Below are 24,102 nucleotides of genomic sequence, written 5' to 3'. Positions count from 1 at the left end.
ATCGGTTAAAAAGTTAAGGCTCTAGACAATTATAAACTTTAAATTCCAGTTTGGTCTCACTGTGCGTCCTATTGTTAAGGGGGATTAATACTCATGAGAAAAAATTTTTTAAAAGAATTTTTTGTTGCTTTTTTAAAATTCTTAATATCTCTAGAATACAGGTTTAAAATTTTATGACGAAATTCAGCTGCTTTCAAATGTTATAGTACATCATACTACCGTCGGTATGAAGCATGGCTCAAAAACATACCAATCTCTAAATTATAATAATTATTCCTTCAAAAACTATTGTCAGAATCATAACAAATCTACCTTTTAAAAGCTTATAATATTGTATGTTAAATGATAAACAATTCGAAATTTTAGGAAATCACACAAAGATTTTAACAATTGACAAGTTTGAAAAAAAATAAAAAGTAAAAGCTTTTTTTGGTAGTTTTTTAAACTCTGGCATATTTTTTAAAAATTGCAGACAAAATTTAACACTTAAATAGGTGTCATCCTTCAAGTCTCATCTTTAATTTAAGGCCAAAAACGTTAAAAATCTTATTCGGTTCGCGAGATATCATTATAAAATTGTCAGTCCACGTTTTTGGACAAATGCATTGAATTAGTCAATTTTGTATGGTTTTTGACAATAAAAAGGCTCGCTACAAACATGAAGAGGCTTATCAGGAATCTTATAACTTACTTTATTGACTTAAACTTTAACTGCGTTTTTCTCAAAACGCTGTTTATAAAATCGGTTGCTGGGATTCTGAGTAAACGGATGGATGTTTCAGTCTAATTCTTTTTGCATATTGTTAAAAAATATGTTCTTTAGTGGGTATACCTAAAAAATTTTAGCCTTAAAATAAAAGCATCGTTTATGATGCTCTCTACAGCCTAACATAATATAAAAATTTTAAACAATTTTATTTTATTATTTTTTATTTTATTATGTAAATTCCAGCTAAAGAAAATTTAAACTAAAATTAGAAAAGACCAAAAATAAATAGTAAGTAAAGTGGAAGTAAGATGAAAAAAATAAAAGAGAGTTAGAGTGACGTGAAAGTAGGCTGAGTGATTATTGAAGTAAAATAAAGGTAGAATAAAAGTTAAGTGAAACATACACTACCGTCTACGAGTATCAGGACGATTACACGCGACTCTATGAAAAAACATGCCATTACTTTTTCAATCATATCTCGTAAATAAAGGGAAATACAAAAAAACTTAAAGTGAAGTAAATGTGAGGTGAAGTTAAAATAAAGTGAAGCGAATCTGAGGTGAACTAAAATTATAGAATAGCCCCTGATTGAGTGCTGACTCTGTGCTTTTGGCCGTGATTAGCGCGGCTATGTCGCCTGCGTAGCCTATTAAAAAGGCATTTTCCGGTGTACTTATTTTTAAGCTTCTCTCATAGGCATAGGTAATATTCCACAGATCTGGGTCTAGTACCGATCCCTGTTTCACACCAGCTGTAATGTTCTTCTTTTGTCTTCCTTCAGATGTCTCATAGAATAGAATTCCCTGGCTTAGGTAGCTTTTAAGTATTCTTAAAAGATACATTGGTACATTAAAATCTTTTTCTAGAGCTTTTAACATGTCTTTTTATTTTGCTCAATTAAAGGCGTTTTTAACGTCAAAGGTCACAAGCAAGACAATTTTTCTTGAGAAGTGATTTCCTTGCTGTGCATCTCTGGCTGATCTTATAACTTCTTGTACCGCATCAATTGTTAAACGACCTTTCCTAAAACCAAATTGCCTGTTTGAAAGATCTCCCGCTTCCTTGACGGCTTTCAACAGTCTTGCTTTCAACAACGTCTCAAGAAGTATATACTAGGTACCTTTCCCTGTAAAAAAAAAGTATTGGGAGTTACGGGATTCCGTATTGCAAGTGCCAACCTGCCAATGCGGCATTCGCGAATTACCGCATTGGGTGTCCTGGTGAATACGGAAATCAAGGGGTCCCAATGCGGTGCCAGTTTTAAGCTTTAAAAAAACGAAAATACGTGACAGGAGGAAATAATTAGTGTCAGTGGAGAAATATGCGAGTTAAAGGAATGAGAAAATAATAATAGTGAGTGTGAAAATGAAATTTTAAGAAAAAAAGGTAAGTTGAACTGTCAAATATGGGCCCAATGCGGCATAGACTGCTTTCAATGCGGTACACAATCGGTACATAGTGCAAGTCGCCAGTAGAGGGCAGAAGCAAGCAGAGCGAATCGAGCGAACACAGTGGCCCAGCTGACATATGATTTGCATTACATTACTTTCCAATTTTTTATTTTATAACCACGTTTCTGCATGAATCTAAAAAATATTTTCGATTATTGTAATTTAGAAGATGCTTACCAATTGTACGTTGGCAGATTTAGTGAAAAGTGTCTGTGTACGGAGACAAATGTGTTAGAAAATGTTTGTTTACCTATTTCACGCCATTCAAACCAGTCAAAGTTGCTTTTGCTGTGGCGCATTGAAATCAGCCTATGCCGCATTGGGCCCATATTTGACAGTTCAACTTACCTTTTTTCTTAAAATTTCATTTTCACACTCACTATTATTATTTTCTCATTCCTTTAACTCGCATATTTCTCCACTGACACTAATTATTTCCTCCTGTCACGTATTTTCGTTTTTTTAAAGCTTAAAACTAACACCGCATTGGGACCCCTTGATTTCCGTATTCACCAGGACACCCAATGCGGTAATTCGCGAATACCGCATTGGCAGGTTGGCACTCGCAATGCGGAATCCCGTACCTCCCAATACTTTTTTTTACAGGGTTTCCATTAATGAAGCGTTCTGGATTGCACAGGGTGATGTATTTCCCAATTTTTTAAGTACAATTCTGTATCCAAGAATCCACGTCCTTCTGTAGATTTTTTCAACACTGCTGCTTGCTTCTTTTTATAGATTTACGAAGAGATTTTTTGGCTAATTTGTATTCAATTCTGGCTGCTACTGCTTCCTCGTTATTTTTTATTCTCTTTCTTACCGATGGTATATTACGGTGGTGAGACTCCGTGGCTTACAATCATCGAGGTTAAACGACATCCAGTGCGGTTAGTACTTGGGTGGGTGACCGCGCTTCGACTCTAGCAATAACCCGGTGTTTTCTCACTACTTTCGTAATATATCAAGCGGGAGGTTTGACGTCGAGGTATAATGATTTGCACTGTCGATTATTGTCCAATACACACCGTTAGAACTCGGCTGTCGATAAACCGGTTGTACTCAGGAGTGGTTTTCTACAGTTTCCCTCTTCTCTGACGAGAAAACCCAATGACGGGTGGTCCAGGCAAATGCGAGTACTCCTAACCTCAAAGTCGTTTTGTAGAAACGCAAAAACAAGTTGGTATATAAGAGTGTGTGTTCTGACAGTTGGCCTAGCCTAAAGTCATTTAAGAAGAAAAAAAATCCTTTTTTTTATTGTTCGTCTTCTGTGGCGTAAGCAGGTTTTTCTTAGCTGCGCAATTTCATCATTCCACCAGAAGACCGGTTTTTTTCTTTGCGATATATCTTTCTTTCAAGGCATGGCTATATCACATGTGCGCTTTATTTATTTCCTTGCAATCCTTATTGTTTGTTCAACGTCTTCTGTGAATTTCAAGACGGCTTCCTTATTCATGGCTATTGATATCAAGAATTTGTCCTTGTTAAGCTTATTTACGTTCCATCTTGGCCAATTATTCTGTGGATGCTCTTCTTTGTCTTCAGCGATGTTAAATAGAATGTAATGGTGATCGCTTCCAGTAAAGTCCTCCATTACTCTCCAATTTTTTAAGCTCGATGCAACGTTATCTTGTATCATCGTGATATCCGGGATCCCCAGTCTTGCAGCCATCTCCAAGATTCTTCTTCCTCTTGAATCGGTTTTTGGCATTCCCCATTCTATAGCTTTCGAATTAAAATCTCCTCCAATTATTACTTTCACTTCCAGCTCTCGTACTTCTTCTAAACTGTCTAATTTTGTGTAAACAAATTTTGATAAAACACAAATTTGACCTTGAAAAATTCAATTAAAAAATATTTCATTTTTTTATCAAATGGACTTGTTTAATTTTTTTAAAATTTTTTTCATAAAGGTGAGGTTTTTTCCTAAAAAAATGTGTAGGTCAAAACGTTGTAAATTCGCTACATTTAAAGATGTTATTTTACAAATTCCTGTTAAAAACTGTAAATCTTCAGAGAATTTTTTTACAGTGTGTATGATATGATTTTAATTTGAGGTTAACTTTAAAGTGCAATCGAGACACAATGTGTGTCATAACGGATATATATAGAAATAATGTGAGTGATTATTAAATTAAGTGTTATTAAAATAATTAAAAATTCCGAAAACGTGCTGTGTGATAAGTTGTAACAAGAAAAATGATAAACACAGCACTATGACTATTACTTTTTGTTAACTTTTAATACACTTCATGCTATAGTTTCCACATTTTTTTGATTTAAAAACTTTTTTTTTAATAACTAAAAGATGTTTGAAAATATAAACACTTATATTTCATATTGTATTTGTATAGAATATATTTTCCTGTGTTTACGTGTGTAGCTGCGCAGAAGTCCGTGTGGTCTATTGCGGCGAAAACTTTTTTTGAAAGTAAACGCCTGACCATACATCAGCTGAGCGACTCAGCATTGCCATACCCCTACTACCGAAGTTTTACCTTCTGTCTCTAGTCTTTTTGAATGTGTGTAAAATTACACTACTGGTCAAAATTGAGAGACACCTATTTTCAGGTAAATGAAAAACGTTTTAAAACATAAGATTAATTGAAACTAAAATTTTGTTCTGTTCATTTTTTGATAGATGATAAAATTTTGAAAAGAACAAGATATTTCAGAAGTCGTTTGGCCAATAATTCATTTATATATTTTTAAAAAATCGTCATTTTCAATGTTTTACAAAAATTTGAATAACTTCTAAAATAATGAACGCTTTTTAATGATCTTTGGCTTATTGTAAAGGTAATTTGTTACACTATAAGAATTACTTATAGGCATTAACGTGTAATTTTTTTCTTAGAAAATGCAGGCCGTCAAACTTGGACCAAAAAAATTCAAGAAATTTGGAACATTCTTATTAACAGAAAATAATTTTTAAAATTCAAACATATTTTTTTTACTTGAATTTTTTTGAAAAATCTATACCATATGATGTTTTATATATTTTCTAGAATAGTTTTTAGTACAGAAAAATTGTTCCAAATTTTTTTGGTCCAAGTTTGACGGCCTACATTTTCTAAGAAAAAAATTACACGTTAATGCCTATAAATAATTCTTATAGAGTAACAAATAACCTTTACAATAAACCTAAGGTCATTAAAAAGCGTTTATTATTTTAAAAGTTATTCAAATTTTTGTAAAACATTGAAAATGACGATTTTTTAAAAATATCTAAATAAAATATTGGGCAAATGACTACTAAAAGATCTTGTTCTTTTCAAAATTTTAACATCTTTCAAAAAATAAAAAGAAAAAAATTTTAGTTTCCATACATTTTATACTTTAAAATGTTTTCAATCATCTGAAAATGGGTGGTCTCTCAATTTTGACTAGTGATGCATAACGATACGAGATTTTCAATTATCTCACTTCATATTGATCGTTTTCAAAAAATGTTAAAAAAGTGAATATCGTTCATTTATTTGTTTTTTTATATATCGTATCGTACTGAAATATCAATCGACACCGAACGATAAAACTTTGATTCCTCTCCACTATGACATTTTTTTTTCACAATTAATTTTTTAATTAAAAAACTAAACTTAGAAAATAAAGTCTTTGGTGGAGAGGAACAAAAGTTAACTATTTGTTAATTAATAATGTTTATAACAATATAAATAAGTTATTTTTTAAACAAGGAGAACATATATTCTTTAAATGAATCTAAGTAAAAAGTAAACGTTAAAAAAAAATTTTTAGTTAAGAGGAATCAAAGATAACTATTTATTAATTAATATTGTTTATAACAATTTAAATAAATTACTTTTTAACCAAAAAGGACATATATTCTTGAATTGAACTTAAACAAATTAAAAAGAAAACGTGGAAATAAAATAAAGTCTTTGGTGGAGAGGAACAAAAGTTAACTACTTGTTAATTAATATTGTTTATAACAATTTAAATAAGTTACTTATTAAACAAAAAGGACATATATTCTTGTAATGAACTTAAATTAAAAACAAAATGTGAAAGAAAAACCTTTTTTAGGAAGGACAAATCAAAGTTATCTATTTGTTAATTAATATTGTTTATAACAATTTAAATAAGTTACTTTTTAAACAAAAAGGACATATATTCTTGTAATAAACTTAAATCAAAAAGAAAATGGGGAAGAAAAACTTTTTTTTAGTGGAATAGAATGAAAGTTATCTATTTGTTAATTAATATTGTTTGTAACAATTTAAATAAGTTACTTTTTAAACAAAAAGGACATATATTCTTGTAATGAACTTAAATTAAAAAGAAAATGTGAAAAAAAACATTTTTTAGTGGAAAGGAATCAAAGTTTTCTATTTGTTATTTAATATTGGTTATAACAATTTAAATAAATCATTTTATGTTTTATTAATTGTCTGGTGGTCATGTTAGATTATTTTGAACTGATTTAGATTATGTGCAGTAACGAAATAAGAAAATAAACGTCCTTTTTTAAAAAATTGTATTAATTTGTTAACTTTGATTAAAATAAAAAATCAGAAATAATTATATATTATCTCAAAAATCGGTCTCGAGGGATGACTCAAAAATTTATTCCCTTTTAAATTCAAAAGAACACTCAAATCTGTTACAAATTGTAGGTTGTAGACATTTTTGAACAGTAAATTGTAAAAAAGTCCCACTGTGCTACGGTTTTATCATTTTTCACATTTGCAGGAAATAAATTTATAACTTTGTTAAAATTAATTTTGACTATTTTATTTTTACTTTGATATTAAATAAAACTCTTTAGTTTCAAGTTACACTTGGTACTTTATTTATGTGACTCTCAAATTAAATTTTTTTAAATAAATAAATGAAAGATACACCACGAGTATACTCGGGTTAAACCGTAGGGAGGTTAACAAAATTTTTTTTTTCAAATTTTTGAATTTTTTGTGTTAGTAGGAGGTATAAACTAACATATATCATAGACAGTTTCCCAAAATTATCACTAACCAAGAAATTTCAGTTTTACCATAGAGTGCAATTTTATGACTTTTAAAAGTCCCAATTTCCCAATTTAACCTAATTTTCCTTTTTCCCAATTTAACAATTGGGGAATTGTGGGCCACTGCCTAAATTGAGTTCAAAATCAAAAATAACGATGAAATATATTTATTAAATGGTTATAAGTATTTAAAATGTTCAATTATTAGTTTAAAATTAAAAAAGAAAAAGTGAGAAAATGAAATTAATCGGAATCACAATTAATTAATTACAAATTTTTAAGGAAACAGCTTTATCGCATGAATCGCAATGAAACGAATTGTTTTTGTTAAATTAATATAACTATAAGTGATTTTAATAATGTATGTTCCTGCATTGTGCAATTAAATCGCCAAAAACAAGCAATAAATACTTCCCTAAAAAAGGGGCCTACAATTCCCCAAATGCTTCATTTTACAAAAAGCTTTGTATTATTTATTTATTTTAATTTGATGCAAAGTTTCTTTTTGTAGTCAAAGTACCAATACCACACAATAATTAAAAAAATATTAATCATAATTTAATCTTTATAAATATAGTTTATAATTATATAGCGTTGTAAAGTGACCGACAGATTAGCTTAGTCGGATAGATGCCTCGCTTGGCGGTCGTTGAAGGACCAAGGGTATAGTACCCTTGGTTCGCGCCCATTTGGCTTGGTATTTTTTCGGCACGTGAGACAATCTGAGCGGGAGATTTGACGTCGAGGTATAATGATGTGCACCGTCGATTATTGTCCGGTACACACCATTAGAACTCGACTGTCGATAAACCGGTTGTACTCAGGAGAGGTTTTCTACAGTTTCCCTCTCCACTGGCGAGTACTCCTAATTTTCAAGTCGCTCTGTAGGCGCAAAGCTTAGTATTAGGAAAATGTATATAAGAAATATTATGTAAGAGAAAATGTAAACACACTTGTATAGTTAGATAAGCTTAAGACGGGTGTATAAACCAAATAAATAAATATATAGCGTTGTAAAGTAATGAAATGCTAATGAATTTACTTTGTATGAACAAAAGAAAATAAAAAAAATTGGATGATCAAACTTATAAATATTAGGATTAAATAATTGAGGTGGACCACAATTCCCCAATCTCCCCTAATTATTATCAATTTTTAATTAAAAATAAAATTGTATAAATTAACTATCTATTCTACTAAACATCAACAAACTTCTAATCAAAAAACTATTATTTATTTGAATGTATTTGATAAAGAATTTTGTTTTTATTGTTTTGAAAATAATGTCCAAATAAAAAATTCCGAGAATCTCGGTACTTTCGCTCGAATAACGATAATATCGTTCGAAAAACAAAAGACTTATTCTCATATCGTTTTTTTTACATAATATAAGAACAAATATCAATCGTTTTTTATATCGTGTCGATCGAATGCATCACTAATTTTGACCGGCAGTGTACACTAAGCGACTGAATGACAAATACAAATACAGTCGAACCTGGATAAGCGAGAGTTCAAGGGACCGGAAATTTTCTCTCGCTTATAGATGTTTCTCACTTACAGAGGTCGAAAAGCGATTTCTCTCGCCTATAAAGGTTTATGAATTAATATTGTGTTTTCAAATTAATTTAATTAATGAATATACAACGAATAAGTGTTACAATGTATGAGTTAAATTGAAATATTTTATTTATTTAATTTTAAAAAAAGTCTGTCATTTTTGTTTTAAGATTTTATACTTCCTTCACAGAGAAAAAAGAATTGTTAACATAGAACTAACAAATTTCGTTCGTTGTTGTTACAAAATTTTTTGTTACCTTAACAGATTTATTGTTATTAGAAAAAGTTTAAATTATTAGGACAACTAAATAAATTAGCTAGTCCTATATTAACAATCTTTTTGTCAACGTAGCAATACTTTTTCTCCGTGTCGGTTAGACCTCTTATTTCTCACTGGGTACGGATATCGGATTGTCAGCTTTACACTGGGTCTAAGAGTCTTCTGATTTATCTTAATCTTTTTTGAACTGAATTTTTGCACAAGGTAGATTGTTAAATTGTTATATCTGTAGAATTAACACAGGCCAGCTTGTTTACAATTTTGATTTAAATAATGACTGTCTTTGTTATGGCCAAGGGAGAGATGATCTCTTACATATTCTTGCGGACCCCTACCTAACTACGCCTATGGAGGAGAGTAATCAAACTTTCGGGTACTTTGCTCTGTTAAAAAAACTCTATAAGAACAGAAATAAAACCATACGTTTTTTTATTGAAAGTTATTTGCTGAAACCATTATTTTACAGACAATAAATTGTAAATGTATTTATTTATAAAAGTTAAAAAATATGACAATGATTTCATTATTGTAAACTTAATAAAGAAAATAATGAAAATAATTCTTTTTATTTTTAGTACCTCTAAAAGCACAAATAAAATGCACTTAAAAATTTCTTTCTCAGAACTTATATTTAGAATTTCTTAAAAATTTTTAATATTTGGTTACAATTTTATTTTTAGAGTTATACGAAATTAAATATTTTAAATTGTTTAAGTTAATTAAATTTATTCACCTATTTATACAGGTATTTTCTTTATGTAATAAAAATTTGTTTATTATTTAATACCTGGTGTTTCACGACCTTCATTATCAACACACCAACACATGCCATCATGACACTGAACTGGATCAAAAACTCCGTTTCTATCACAACCAGGAATATATGACCTTCTAGCAGGCTCTCCAGATTCTCTAGCTTCGTGTTCAGCAACAGCTCGTGCATGTTGACAAGCAGTGGCAACAACAGGAGAGACACATTGTGTCCCACAACCTGTAGAACAACATTTGTCGCCTTTAGAGCATTGTTGATCATTGCTACATTGTAATTCGCAGCTTGATGAACTGGGAACCAAATAAGGACACTGACCTAGAAAATTTGTAAAAATAAAATATCTTAAATATATACAATTTATCTGGATTAGTAACAAACTGTAAATTATTAATTAATTCCGGATTAGAGAATAGAATCAAAAGTAATTATCGAGTTTGATAATATATTAAATCAGTTATTTTGAATTTTCAGAAAGGGCATAGGGGATGTAAGTATGCAAAAGTTTCCTTCGCACGTATTAAGCTCATCTACTCTATATTGCTACAAAATAAGTATTTTCTTTAAGTTTCAACTTCCAAATGGGTATAAAAATAGGTTTATCAAAAGAAATAAATAACACAAATATTTATTTCGACAAGAATATATGTGGGTCATTATTTGTCAAATTTTATCCTTTATCTGTCCATTTTATATTTAAACGAAAAAAATCCAAATAGGGACATGTTTTTCAGAGAGACGCTTTTTCATAGTAAAGTATATAAGGCACGTATTCACTGAATAACATGACTATTTTTAAATGTACCCTGGCCTTTTTTGAAAAAACAAAATGTCGGACTCTAAAGTCCGACTTTCAAAACTAGGAATGGAGTATAAAAAATTCTATATTTTGCTAAATAAGTATGAAATAAATAATAAAAATTGTTTATTTTTGGAATAAAACATACCTTCTTATCCGTACTTTAAATACATTTAATGTAGATTGATAAATTTTCTTTCTAAGGGTTATTTGGGTCGCTGATTACGAATCTGAAATCACTTTTGAAAAATAAAAAATGTCGAATCTAATATGGCAAATACGTTTTTGAACAATTGCACTTTTTTGCTTGAAATTTGTTGTTCAGGGTCTTTTAAGGTCGCTGACTACGAACATGTCGGACACAGTTTTTAAATATACTATTTTACTTGAAACTTACTACTTGGTAATAATTAATTTGTTTTTAATTTAAATTAAAAATCCAAAAGAAATGTCAAATCAGTAAAAAAAATTAATCTATTATGACAGATGGGGCAAAGCAACATTTTAAAAATAGGTTTCAAATAGCAAATCTAGCTAACCATAAGGAAGGTTTTGGCTTAGATGCAGAAGCTATTTTGAATCCAGAAGTTTTAATCATGAGTGCATAAAATCATTTAATATATTTGATCCACCATTTAGAAATTTCTCAATCAACATTAAAGGTATTTAAAGTACGGATAAGAAAGTAAATTTATTCAATGCCTGCAGTGGAATTAAACTATTGAACGCTAGACAACAGTGGAGGAATGAGTTTGCCTGGAAGAAAAGTTTAGTTATTTGTATATCACGGTACCCTGGAAACAATTTCAACCCTCAAGTTGCATCCTTTAGACGACTCCTGTTGTAACTTCTTTGAAATTCTTCACTGATCATTTTTCAGAAGGAAAAAGCAAAATCCGTCGGGCGGATTTTTTTTAATTTCAATTTTTGTGTTTTTATCAACAAATTTGAGAAAAGACAGGTTTTTAAGATTTTATAAACCAACATATGATATTGTAACTGGTACCTTTTTATTCAAACAATTATAGAATAATATAATTCTTAAAAGAAGTTTTCAGTAGAATCGAAATCTGATATTAGTTTATTAATTTAAGGCAGAGAAGTCGCAGGAAATCTTGAAAACTTTAAAGATTTTGAAATTGAATAAGCTTGGTTTTATCTTTTAAAAATATAAATAGTAAAAATTCTGTTATTTAATTTTTATGATAACTTTTAATATCGAAACGTTCTACAATTTACAAGAATTGTATTTAAATTGTAATTTTAATAGTAAAATTGAACGATTACATGTGATTACTATTGTAGACACATACAGATCTTAGGAGTTTCTCTGCATAGTTTTCTTTCCTGTCATCCGTTTTATAATTAGCCCAAGTTTTCGCGAAATCAAAATGAACTGCTTCCATAGCTTGCTCGCTGTAAAATCCTAATCCTCGCTGTTTCCTTTTACAAAATTCCGGAACATGAATAAATACTGCGTGGACCTTGGGAGTGACACTAATATTTAACTCTTTGTAGCTACTTTTAAATAATTGTATTTTTTCAATATAATCGAATTTAAGCTCTTCCCCAAAACACGAATCTACAACATCTCGAAATTTTTTAAAAGAATCAACGTATTTGAGACACAAAATTTCGGTATTGCAAAGGAGTCTCAACTTATCTACGTTATGTAGCAGTGCTTTACATGAATTGCCTTTAAAAGCAGAACCACTTTTCTTGACTTCATGTTGGACGAAACATAATTCTGCAAATTTCTCGCTAATTGTTTGAAATCTTTTTGACATTTCTGTGTACATTTTGTTTACAACTCCAATTAGCAAATGAAGTTCTGGTGGTGGTATGATGTCGATGATTTCCGTGTCATCTTTGCAGTTCTTTAATAGAGGATCCTGAATGCAACTCTTAAATAACTTTGCATCTTTCTTCTGACACCCATTATCCCTGCTCCATTTGACATAATTCTCGCGAATATTTGCAATTGTTCGAAGAGGTCCTTTTTCATATAAATTCTGCATTGGTGCTTCGCACCATGTACATGGATAGGAACTGGAATGTGTGCCTAGACCTACAATCATGTTTGCAACTTTCAAATCAATTGCTAGAAATGCTTGCAGATTATTTAGTTTTAGTAAGGCCCATAATTCTTTTAAATTATCATAATTTTCTTGTGCACTCTGAATTAAACCAATCACGAATAATCGTTTTACACTAGAGTCTTTGAATTTCTTTTCAAAATTACCATCGTAGGATCGTTTCCTTGGTGGTTCTTGCTCGAATTCTGGACCATCCTCCGACTGAATACTTAAACAAATTTTGAGAAACTTTCCTCCACTATCGATGCCTAACTTTAAACTTGCTTCAGATACATCACGATGATCCATCACTTTTTCTATCAGATTTTCTACATCGTTACAATAAATCGCAACTTTTTCAGATTTCGTTACTTCATTCTTCATTTTTACAATGGAATTTATTTTTTTTAAATTAAAATAACTATCTAAAACATGATTATTTGCTACAAGTTTCTCGTTTAATCCAGGCTCGAAGAGTTTCCGATTTTTTGTGACTGTTCGAAACGCCTTCGCAATACCGGTCATAGTATTATTGGAAACATTGAACGCTGTTTTAATCTTATTTACATCGTCTGCTGAAATTTGAGTTATCTTGGTTTCGTTTTTTACGCTGGGTTTTACAACAATACCTAAATTTTGTCCTCCTTTTGGTTGTTTGAGAGACAGTTTGATGTTCTTTTCATTAGAATTTAAATTTTGCTCAGCAATAGTGTTTTTAATTAAACCAGTCATAATCATTTCTTTTTCTGCAGTCGTAAAATTTGATACAATATATTTGGTTGTATCACTCACGCGTTCGTGACGAGAAAGGGAGTTAAATGATGAAGACTTTTCTTCCTTTTTGTTTTTTTTCTCAAAGTTTTTACGAACAATGTTACCGGTGAGTAAATTACTGTTGGCGGGTGCAGTAGCAATTTCACAAATCTTACAACAAGCTTCGGCACTTTTCGAATTATTATCGCGCAATCTTTTCGAATCGATTATGGTGAGAACATAATCCGGCAGCTCCATTTTATCAGTATTTTTTACTCGGCATGTTTCCGTATCAAAATGATATAATTTTCGTTTACAAGATTCACTCAAAGCGCGAGGTAAGCGATTATCTTCGAACGGCAAAAATTTACGGTCAAGTTTTTTCAGCAACCTTTCTTTTATACACTCCGAGATTATATTCATTTTTTTATTTCTTTTCAAACATATTAAACATACTTTTGATAGATTCTCATCATGTGAACACTTTTTTTTATCGACCTTCATGTTGACAAAAATACTGTAATATATTATAATAAAGAAATTAAAATTCAATTCAAATCATACGAACAAATTATGTATAATTTTTTAATATCCATTATGTATAGTAACAATTAAAAAATTGAACATAATTTTTTTAATACAGAATTAAAAATGAAAAATTACCAGACTTGATATATACTCCAGGTATCTAATTAACTGAATTTTCCATTCAATATTGAAAAAACGATTCAAAATAGCGGCATATTTTGACGTATATAAATAAACATGAAGTTTGTAGTAAAACAGACATTAGCTCATTTTTTTCATTTAAAAATCGCTTGATTCAACAAATTTATATGATTAATAAATATATACTATCACATTTTTGAAACAAATGTTATTATAGAGTAGTCGATATTATTAAGAAAAAATGTTCAAATAGAGCCTTTCGTTAAAAATTTTCCGCTAAATTCGAAACTGTCCTTAGCTTTTAAAAATTTAACGAAAAAAACTCGGAAACTTCAGAAAAGCTCCCGTGACTTTGTTTTCAAAGTCAAAATAGTTTTCTAGATTTCCTGCCACTTCACTGCCTTAAATTAATAAACTAATATCAGATTTCGATTATACTGAAAACTGCTTATAAGAATTATATTATTCTATAATTGTTTGAATAAAAAGGTACCAGTTACAATATCATATGTTGGTTTATAAAATCGTAAAAACCTGTCTTTTCTCAAATTTGTTGATAAAAACACAAAAATTGAAATTAAAAAAAATCCGCCCGACGGATTTTGCTTTTTCCTTCTGAAAAATGATCAGTGAAGAATTTCAAAGAAGTTACAACAGGAGTCGTCTAAAGGATGCAACTTGAGGGTTGAAATTGTTTCCAGGGTACCGTGGTTGTGTTTGTGACTTTTCGTTTGATATCTGTTATATTAGTTAAATCTTCTATTTAAAAAAATTTAAAAAAAAAAAACCCTTAAAATCGATAAAATGGATTTTTAAGTGAAAATTAGTATATATATGTATATATATTATATATATGGGACATTCCACGTCAACACGGACAGAGCTCTAAACAAAAATTGCTTTGATGGATTTAAACGTTCTAGGGCTTAAAAGATTTCTACGTTCATGTACTTTAAGATGCCGATGGGCGTTTTTTGCAAAATTCTATTTCCGATGCCAATAGAACTGTCAAAAGTCAAAAGGTCCAAAAATCTAAAAATACTTTTATGAATTAAAAGCAAAAAACGAGGTAAATTATTCTGTAACTCATTCTTTATCAGTTTTTAGGGTTCCCGAATATAAATCTAAAGTTTTTGTTAAAAAATCCAAAATAGCGAATTCAATATGGCGGACAAAATTCAAATTTGATCAGATTCGATGAAAACTTGTTACTCGGGGGTTTTTAGGGTCGCTGATTACGAATCTGATGTCACTTTTTAAAAATTCAAAATGTCGGATCCAATATGGCGGAAAAAATTTTCAAATTTGATCCGATTTCCTTAAAACGTGTTACTCGGGGGCTTTTGGGGTCGCAGATTATGAATATGAAGTTACTTTGTGTTTGAGACTTTAAATTCATAATCAGATACGCTAAAAACCACCGAGTAACACTTTTTAATTAAATCTGATCAAATTAAAAAATTTGATCCGCCACGATGCAGCGGCTCGGAACCGCAGTATCGGCGTCTGGTCAGGGTGAGAAAGCGGGCATGCAGTCGTCGTCATCATACAATCGCAGCTCTACTTTAGTTGGTGACTTGGCTGATATAGAGTACAATACTACAAGAAAACAACCTGAGATTGACATACAATCTTATAATTGTAGCGAAAATCGCCATTTTGAATTTTGAATATCTGACTTTATATTCGTAATCAGAGACCTCAAAAACCCCTAGGTACCAAGTTTTATTAAAATCCATCAACTTTTTCGAAAATTTCTAAAAAAATCATCAATTTCTAAATAATTTCATCCGCCATTTTGGATCCGCCATTTTGATTTTCGAAAATCTAACTTTATATTCGTAATCAGCGACCTCAAAAATCCCTAGATAACAAGTTTCATCAAAATCCATCAATTTTAAAAAAATTTTCGTCCGCCATTTTGAATCCGCCATTTTGAATTTTGAAAATCTGACTTTATATTCGTAATCAGAGACCTCAAAAACCCCTAGGTACCAAGTTTTATCAAAATCCATCAAGTTTTACGAAAATTTCTAAAAAATCATCAATTTCTAAATAATTTCATCCCCCATTGTGGATCCGACATTTTGAATTTTGAAAATCTAACTTCATATTCGTAATCAGCAACCTCAAAAACCCCTAGCTACCAAGTTTTATCAAAATCCATCAATCTTTAAAAAAATTTGTATACCACAAAAAATTTGACGTTTTCTGAGGTTAGGAAAAAACTTACACGTGCTGGACCAAAACAGACACCGGATTCGTGTTCAGCGGCCTAAAATACATGGGGATAGGGTACTCGGATCTTCTAACCCAGACACTTTTTTATTTTGTGTGGCTGTGTTATTTATCATTATACTTACAATTTCACACAACTTGACTTTCCTTACTTATACTACCGTTTACGAGTATCAGGACGATTACACGCGATTCTATAAAAAAATGCCATTACTTTGTTAATCATATCTTGTAAATAAAAGGAGATACAAAAAAACTTAAATACAGTTAGAAAGATGATTAAATTTTGCGAAAAATAAGCCGTCTTTACAGTTATTTAGTTAACTATTTTTTGAGCTGTAGAGTGAGAAAGAAATAAAAAAAATTACCAAATTTTCCTAATTTTTGTCTCTTGACTTCAACTTTTTCAAAAATCTAAAAAAATTTAGATAAAAGTTTTTTGAAAACACAAAAATCTTTGTTATAATTTCAGCTTGAAAATAAGCCTTCGAAAATTAAGAAATGTTAATCCATTATCGATTTATCATTAAAAATGTGAAGCCGTGTTTCGACCGATTGGATTGGTGCATTGAATTATTCAACTCTGACAACTCGGTTCTGGCATCGCGCGGCTGCGAATGAGAGAAAAAGCAGGGACGAATTCATGCGGGGGAACGATAAACTTTTGAGTTTGTTTATATTACTCGTGAAACATTATTATTTATTATTCCCTAGCATAAATCCGTCCCTGTTTTATCTCTTATTCGTAGCCACGCGAAGCTAGAATCGAGTCGTCATAGTTAAATTCCAATGCACCAATCGTCGAAACTCGGCTTCACATTTTTAATATCGAAGACGAATTAATTAATTAATTAATCTTTTTTAATTTTCGAAGGCTTCTTTTAAGGCTGAAATTCTAACGAAAATTTCTGTGTTTTTAAAAAACTTTTATCTAAATTTTTTTAAAATTTTTGAAAAAGTAAAAGTAAAGAGAGAAAAATGAAAAAATTTGATAATTTTTTTCATTTCTTTCTCACTCTACAGCTCAAAAAATAGTTAACGAAATGACTTCAAAGACGGCTTATTTTACACGAAATTTAATCAGCTTTCTAACCGTATTTAAGTTTTTTTGTATCTCCTTTTACTTACAAGATATGATTGAAAAAGTGATGGCATGTTTTTTCATAGAGTCGCTTGTAATCGTCCTGATACTCGTAGAAGGTAGTGTAAAGCCTATGTTATTTAATTTTAAATAAAATATATATAAATTTTAAAATTCCCTCTAGAAACAATTTTTCCATCACATCGAAAAAGCGAAGTGTGAAGGCAATTTTGACTTTTTCGGTAAATTTTCTTTCTACTGATAGTCGTATAAATTCATCCTAATATAAATATTAGAATAAAAAATTCTATTTTACATCATCCGAGAAACAATAGTATATTGTACAACAAGTACAGAAAGAAGCTGTTTTTCGACTACGTGCAAATTGCTGCCCTCGCTTCGCTCGGGACAGCAAACTTTGCACTCGTCGGAAAATCTTCTTTCGTACGTGTTGCACACAGTACTTTGTGCAACACCTTTTGGTTTTGATAAAAAAAGCTGTTTGGAAACGCTAGTTGACGCCAACATACGTACTGTTTAGCAGGGTTTGGAACGTATGTTACCGCACGTAATATACGTGGTTTTCTACGCGTATATTACTGTAAAAAACAGGTATTCTACAAATAGAAAACAAATACCTATGTATATCACCAAAAAAACCCAAAAGTTTAAGAACTTTGCCGCACTAGTGCAGCAAAGTAAGCACTTTGCCGCACTAGTGCACCAAAGTAAGCTCTTTCCCGCACTAGTGCAGCAAAGTACTGTTTTGCGCCTACTTTACAGGCATGCAAAGTATTACTTTCCTTACAGGTGTTGCACAAAATATCTAGTGTAAACCTTTAAAATTGGCCACCCTAGGCAGCTTCCTACCTTGCCTACCTACCCAGATAACCAGCGTACTAGTACGATGCATGTACAATACGACTATGGCGTATTAATCGTACTGGTACTGTACTCGCCATCTACCTTCGCACGGTAACAGGTATTGTACTAGTATGTCGTACCAGTATGCTTATGCTCGTATAATACGAGTACGATAATAGTATGGTGTACTGAAGGTTTTTGTAATTTAGTTTATCGTACGGTTACTGTATTCGTACTATACTAGTACCGCGTGTAAAGCCTTTTATATCCCTCCCCCTCTTGTGCTTTAGTCTCTATTAACCCCTTCACAGTCGAGTGAAAATAAAGTTTTTGTGCCATAAGTGTTAAAAAAATTTTTTTTTTTTAAAAATCATGATATTGTCATATTATATGTTTTTGAGGTCACTGATTCAAAATCCGTGGTCGAAAAGTCAAAATTCAAAATGGCGGCTTCAAAATATCGACCAAAAAATTAAAAAGTTAACGAATTCGTTAACTTAAAAATTTTTTTTTTAGCTTTTTTAAAGCTGCCATTTTAAATTTTGAATTTTTGACCACGGATTTGGAATCAGCGACCTCGAAAACCCCCAAATAGGCATTTTAAGGCATTTTTAGACAGATTCGTTAACTTAAAAATTTTTTGGGCGCCATTTTGAAGCCGCCATTTTGAATTTTGAATTTTCGACAACGGATTTGGATTCAGCGACCCCGAAAACCCCCGAGTAAGGATTTTTAGCCATATTCGTTAACTTTTAAATGTCTTTTTTTTCGATGGCCCTATAGAGCCCATGGACATACAGGGCACGACATTTTTATGGCTCTATAGAGCCCACTGACAGTGAAGGGGTTAAGTATTAACTATATTTTAATTTAATATTTGATGATAAATTTTCTGAAAGAATCATTACTAAGATCAATTTAATTTTGAAGTAATTTATTTTTATTAAAAGAGTTATTTTTTTTGTTCCTAAAGATATTATGTAAATCATGTAACTTGTAACCACATTTACTTTTATTAGAATAATCAGTGTTTTGAAGTATATTAATTAAATAATTCTGTAGTGGTTTTGCTTTGCTAATTTTTAAACATTCTTTAAAATAACTGTGATTAATAACCATTTATAATCTAAAGTACTTTATTGTAAGGAAAATAATTTGGACGTTCTAACCTATAAATGATAACACATGTATATGTGATCTATAAGAAAAATTATTTAAAAATATTGCGATTTCTGTATATTTTATTGTAACTCTTGAATTAAAATTTTTTCTCAAGTGTAAAGCACAAAACAGTTTAAAAATCAGAAGTTGTCCATTGTTGTAGTAATTAGAATACGCTAATGATAAAAATAAGCATCATGACAAAGCAAAACCACTTGAGATTAATAGTATACACATATTACATATAGATGAATAGAAACTAAACCACTGATTTCTAATTTAAATATAATAACACATGTTACAAATATTAAAACTTTTGTATTGCATCCTAAAAGTCAGCTTTTCAACAAAAAATAATTGCACCATGTGCACTGGAGGCATATGTCATTGACAACTGTAAAGTAAATTAGGTTATGTTCGCATTACCACGCAGAGTACGGTGTACCGGCATGGTAATTGTAAAGGGACCATATGGAAATAGTGTCCATGCGGGACACCCGCTTATTTATATGATTTAGTAAACAAAAAAAAGGTCATTTGTGACAAGAAAAAAGAATCAGGGAATTTGTAGGAGTCAATTAGAGCGGAATTGAAACAAAGGCTCGTCTTATGACATTTACATATTTATATTATGCTTATTTTGTAACATTGAATCACATATGTTTCTGACGATTGAATTTTTCTTAAAATATCACGAAGTCTATCTCTCTCACACTTATATACGCTACTGTGCTAACCTGTAAATGCAGAATATTCTTAACTATTTTCCGGGATATGCAGGACATTTTATGTCAAATGCGGGATGTTTTGCGGGACGCTAGCCTTTGCGGGACAAAGGGGAAAAATCCGGGACAGTCCCGCACAATCCGGGACGTATGGTCACTTTAGGTAATTGTATCGTACGAATATGCTGTATTTTCATAAATGACAGTACAGCGTAATGGTATTATACTAGCCTCATACTTTTATGGAGTTCTTTTATTTAACAATTTCAGTCGTACGACATACCGTCGTTATACTGGTACAGTACCAATACGTATATACTTAATTATTTTGTGCTGGTACAATACGAGAATAATCTCAGTACGCCGTACTGGAAAATGACGATCAGTACGCTTGGCTATCTGGGTAGTTAATCCGCCACTGGACATGCCCTTTTGTACAATTTGTATTCCTGCTCCTGCAATCTAAGTTAAATCCAAAATTATAAAAGAATCGAAAAATCGCGATTTAAAAAAAGCGCTCAATCTTCGATTTTAATTTATCTTGCAAAATGGTCCTGAAACAGTCCCAAAAATAAAATCAGAGGTAGAGGAAAGTCGAAGTTGAAATTATTCGAGGACCACAGTGCTTTATTATTTGATTAATATACAAGAATGCCCACATACTATTTTCGAAAGGGTAGGAAAAATTAATGTATCTTTTTTTACCTGGTTTCGTTTGTAAACATGCTGGTACACCTGGACAGAATTGTTTATTTCCACAACTGACATCAATAATTACACAGATTTTTTGATTTTCACATTTTACTTCTTTACATAGATCTCTACATCGACACTGTTGGCATCCAGCTGCATCCAGTTCGTAACCATATGGACATTTTAAGTCACAGGAAAATGTACTACATATTCTAAAAAGCTTCCTGACTTCCTGGCAGTCGATTTTTTTCACATCTATATCATTTTTTAATGTAGTACCGTGCTCATTTACACATGAGAAAACGCCGTTGTGATATTGTAGAGCTTTGTAAGAACCATTTTCTTCGCACTGAGGAGGCGGTATTGCCAAATTCATTCCTTCTGTCGTTCCCTCCATTCGCTCGTTGAAATCTCGAAGGTATTCGCACACTTAAATCATTCAACATTAAAATATTTTTAGTATATATTAAAACAAATTAATCATTCTTTCTTCCATGCTTTGTATAATTATTTGATACCACCCAATTTTGTCCTACGGGTAGGGCAAAATGGGGTTTTAGCACTTTCTCAGAAAATACGATATATAGTTTCTTTTAAAAAATTTTTTCTCCGCTATTATCATAAAACACTTTTACAGCCAGGATTGTAGGCTTAAGATCCCAGAAAACGCCGTTACAAATCTGTAACAGAACTGTGACAAATAATTAAATAAGAACAAGTTCTGTAACTGATGACTCACAGGAGACTTACTGGGTACGGAAAATATCGTAGTCAAGGGGATGTCACAGTTAATTAACAGATCTGTAACATGGTGACAAAGCTACTCGTAACAGTTCCAGAACTGTTACAAATATCGGTTACTCATATCTGTCGAAAATATTGTTTGTAAATCATATTAGAATAGTGTTTCGGAGTGTCTTTCAGTCTCAATTGAATATTTTTAAGCATAATTAAGTGTGGTCAAATGAGTTTTCTAATGTCGCCCTAAAATTCTACATGCGCATTTAATTCCAATCATTAAAAAAATATTTAAATTAAAACAAACAAATATTTCATGCTGTTTTCGCATGTCGTACATACTTGGAATGTTTATATCTGTCGAAGAAAATTTGTTTTGCTATTTACCTAAATATTTACAATCATGAGGTCTCGAACGCAAGACGCAACTAGGGGCGGATCAAAAATCGAACGCTCTACTTTTTTTTAAATCATTTATTTTTAACAACAAATAAAATACATAGGTGATTTACGATGGAAAATGAATAAAAAAATCGCATATAATTCTTTGATATAAATAACAATAGGTGTCGAAAACGGGCTTACTAGAAGCCGATGTATTTACTCGCCGACAATAACAATTTTTTTTGTGTTTTTTTTTAATTAAACTTGAGTAAAAGGATTTTTTGTTTATTAAAATGTTTCCATTAAATAATAAGATTGTTGTTTTGTGATTTTATAACTAGAAAAGAAAGTGCTGCTATACAAACGATGAGTCAACTCTTACAAAAAAACTAATTCTATCTTTTACAACTATTTTTGAATGTCTTAATGGACGAGGGTCCTTTAATCTAGATATATTCAACCTTTAAACTCTATTGTTTTTCCTTTTAACAATATAAGATATTATAGTTTGTTTGATATTTTTTTTTCTTTACATATTTACCTATTTTTTTATTTTAAATAGGAGAGACTGAGGTAAACACGCTCACAGGGTGTCACGTCCCAAGTTCAATAATAGGGAATTTTGAATATAAATACGTTGGGGAATTCAACTGCTAAAATCACTAAAGTGTACCCTGTAAATAGGAGGAAGATTCAAATTCTACTTTTAAATGATAACAACCAGAAATACTTTAAATTTGTTACTTTAATGAACATTAAAGAGCCAAGGATTACAAGTTCGAGCCGAAAGATTACAACATGTAATCAGGTAGAGAGCTCGGAGATATCTAACGAGATGAGATCCTGTTGTCCATGGGTCCCCATAGGACCCTGCGCGCGTTGAGTAGAGGGGATGACTACCCCTTCCTTTGAACTTCTCTGTGACCAATACAACCCTGACGGAGTGTTATTTTACAAGTTATTTACACATTCATACTATTCTTTCATTATTTAAATTTAACATTAACAATATATAAAGTTAATTAATATTTTTTTCGTCAATTACCAAATATATACACGGAGAAAATTTATTCCTGAAATTTTACTGAATTTAGTTCGGTAAAACTGGGATGAAGTGTCAAAACAGTAATTTTTCAAGAACTAGACTGTAAAAGAAATTGCATTGAAAAATAATGTAAAAATCATAAAGCTCACGATACATGTATTAGCGCTTCAGTTACAGTTCGGTAAAACGTAAGCCAAGTGCTCTCTACATTCATATTTATTGAATAGTTCGGTAAAACGTAAGATAAAGTCTTCGGTAAAACTGACGAGTTGCAATTTATTGAATAGTTCGGTAAAACGTAAGATAAAGTCTTCGGTAAAACTGACGAGTTGCAATTTACTGAAAGTTCGGTAAAACTTGAAGAACAAAAATAAAAAATAATGTTACTTCAGTAGATCTATATTAATACTGCCGTAACTCTCAATTTACCTACTTCAATCACTACCTAAACCCCCTACAATTGTTTACGAACAAATACTAATTGATACACCTGCCTACAGTACATTCTAAACGCATACACTAATACACACATCGCACGCTTTACATTAATGCTTCAGAAAGTTTCAACTGTCCTTATATATTAATCTCAATTTTATTTCACCGCTTGTGAGAAAGATTCAAATTAATAAACTATCGTTGTACAAAATTAAAAATTATTTATATTAATGAATCATTTCTAACTATATTCAAGGTCAATTTATGAAATATTTTTAAATTATGTTTTTATTATTATAAAGAAAAATGTTTAAATTTGTATTTAATGGAATAAAACAATAATTTATGAAAATCCTTATTATTCTCAAATTTTTGTGTTTAAAATTAAAAATATACATATTAAAAGTGCAAGTTGGAAATTATTAAATTTATTAATAGAAAATTAATCTTTCTGAAATATTAAATAATAATTGTGAGGTATTAAAAAGCGAAAAGGAAATAAGCAAGTAAGCAAATAAAGAATAAAGTAAGCAAGAAGGAAATAAGCAAGTAAGAAAGTAAGCAAATAAGAAAGTAAGTAATCAAGAAGGAAATAAGCAAGTAAGAAAAGTAAGCAAGGAGGAAATAAGCAAGTAAGCAAAGTAAGCAAGTAAGCAAAGTAAGTAAGAATGAAATAAGAAAGTAAGAAAGTA

At 30.7% G+C, this 24,102-nt stretch overlaps 1 protein-coding gene across 4 annotated transcripts in view; it reads right to left on the bottom strand.

Annotated features, from left to right (window-relative positions):
- The window catches only part of LOC122501095, a 532,769-nt gene that overhangs the window by 138,202 nt on the left and 370,465 nt on the right, over positions 1-24,102 (bottom strand). For 2 of the 4 annotated variants that reach the window (XM_043610361.1, XM_043610359.1), the window contains 2 exons: positions 20,821-21,237; positions 9,769-10,068 (listed from right to left, as the gene is read on the bottom strand). In XM_043610361.1, coding sequence (XP_043466296.1) covers positions 9,769-10,068; positions 20,821-21,237 — 717 coding nt within the window. The remainder of the gene's footprint in view (positions 1-9,768; positions 10,069-20,820; positions 21,238-24,102) is intronic. The other 2 variants (XM_043610362.1, XM_043610363.1) reach the window with 2 other exon arrangements.

This window comes from Leptopilina heterotoma, unplaced genomic scaffold (assembly GCF_015476425.1).
Source record: "Leptopilina heterotoma isolate Lh14 unplaced genomic scaffold, ASM1547642v1 Lhet_201, whole genome shotgun sequence".
Lineage (NCBI taxonomy): Eukaryota > Metazoa > Arthropoda > Insecta > Hymenoptera > Figitidae > Leptopilina > Leptopilina heterotoma.
This window is presented reverse-complemented; position numbering and strand designations above follow the sequence as displayed.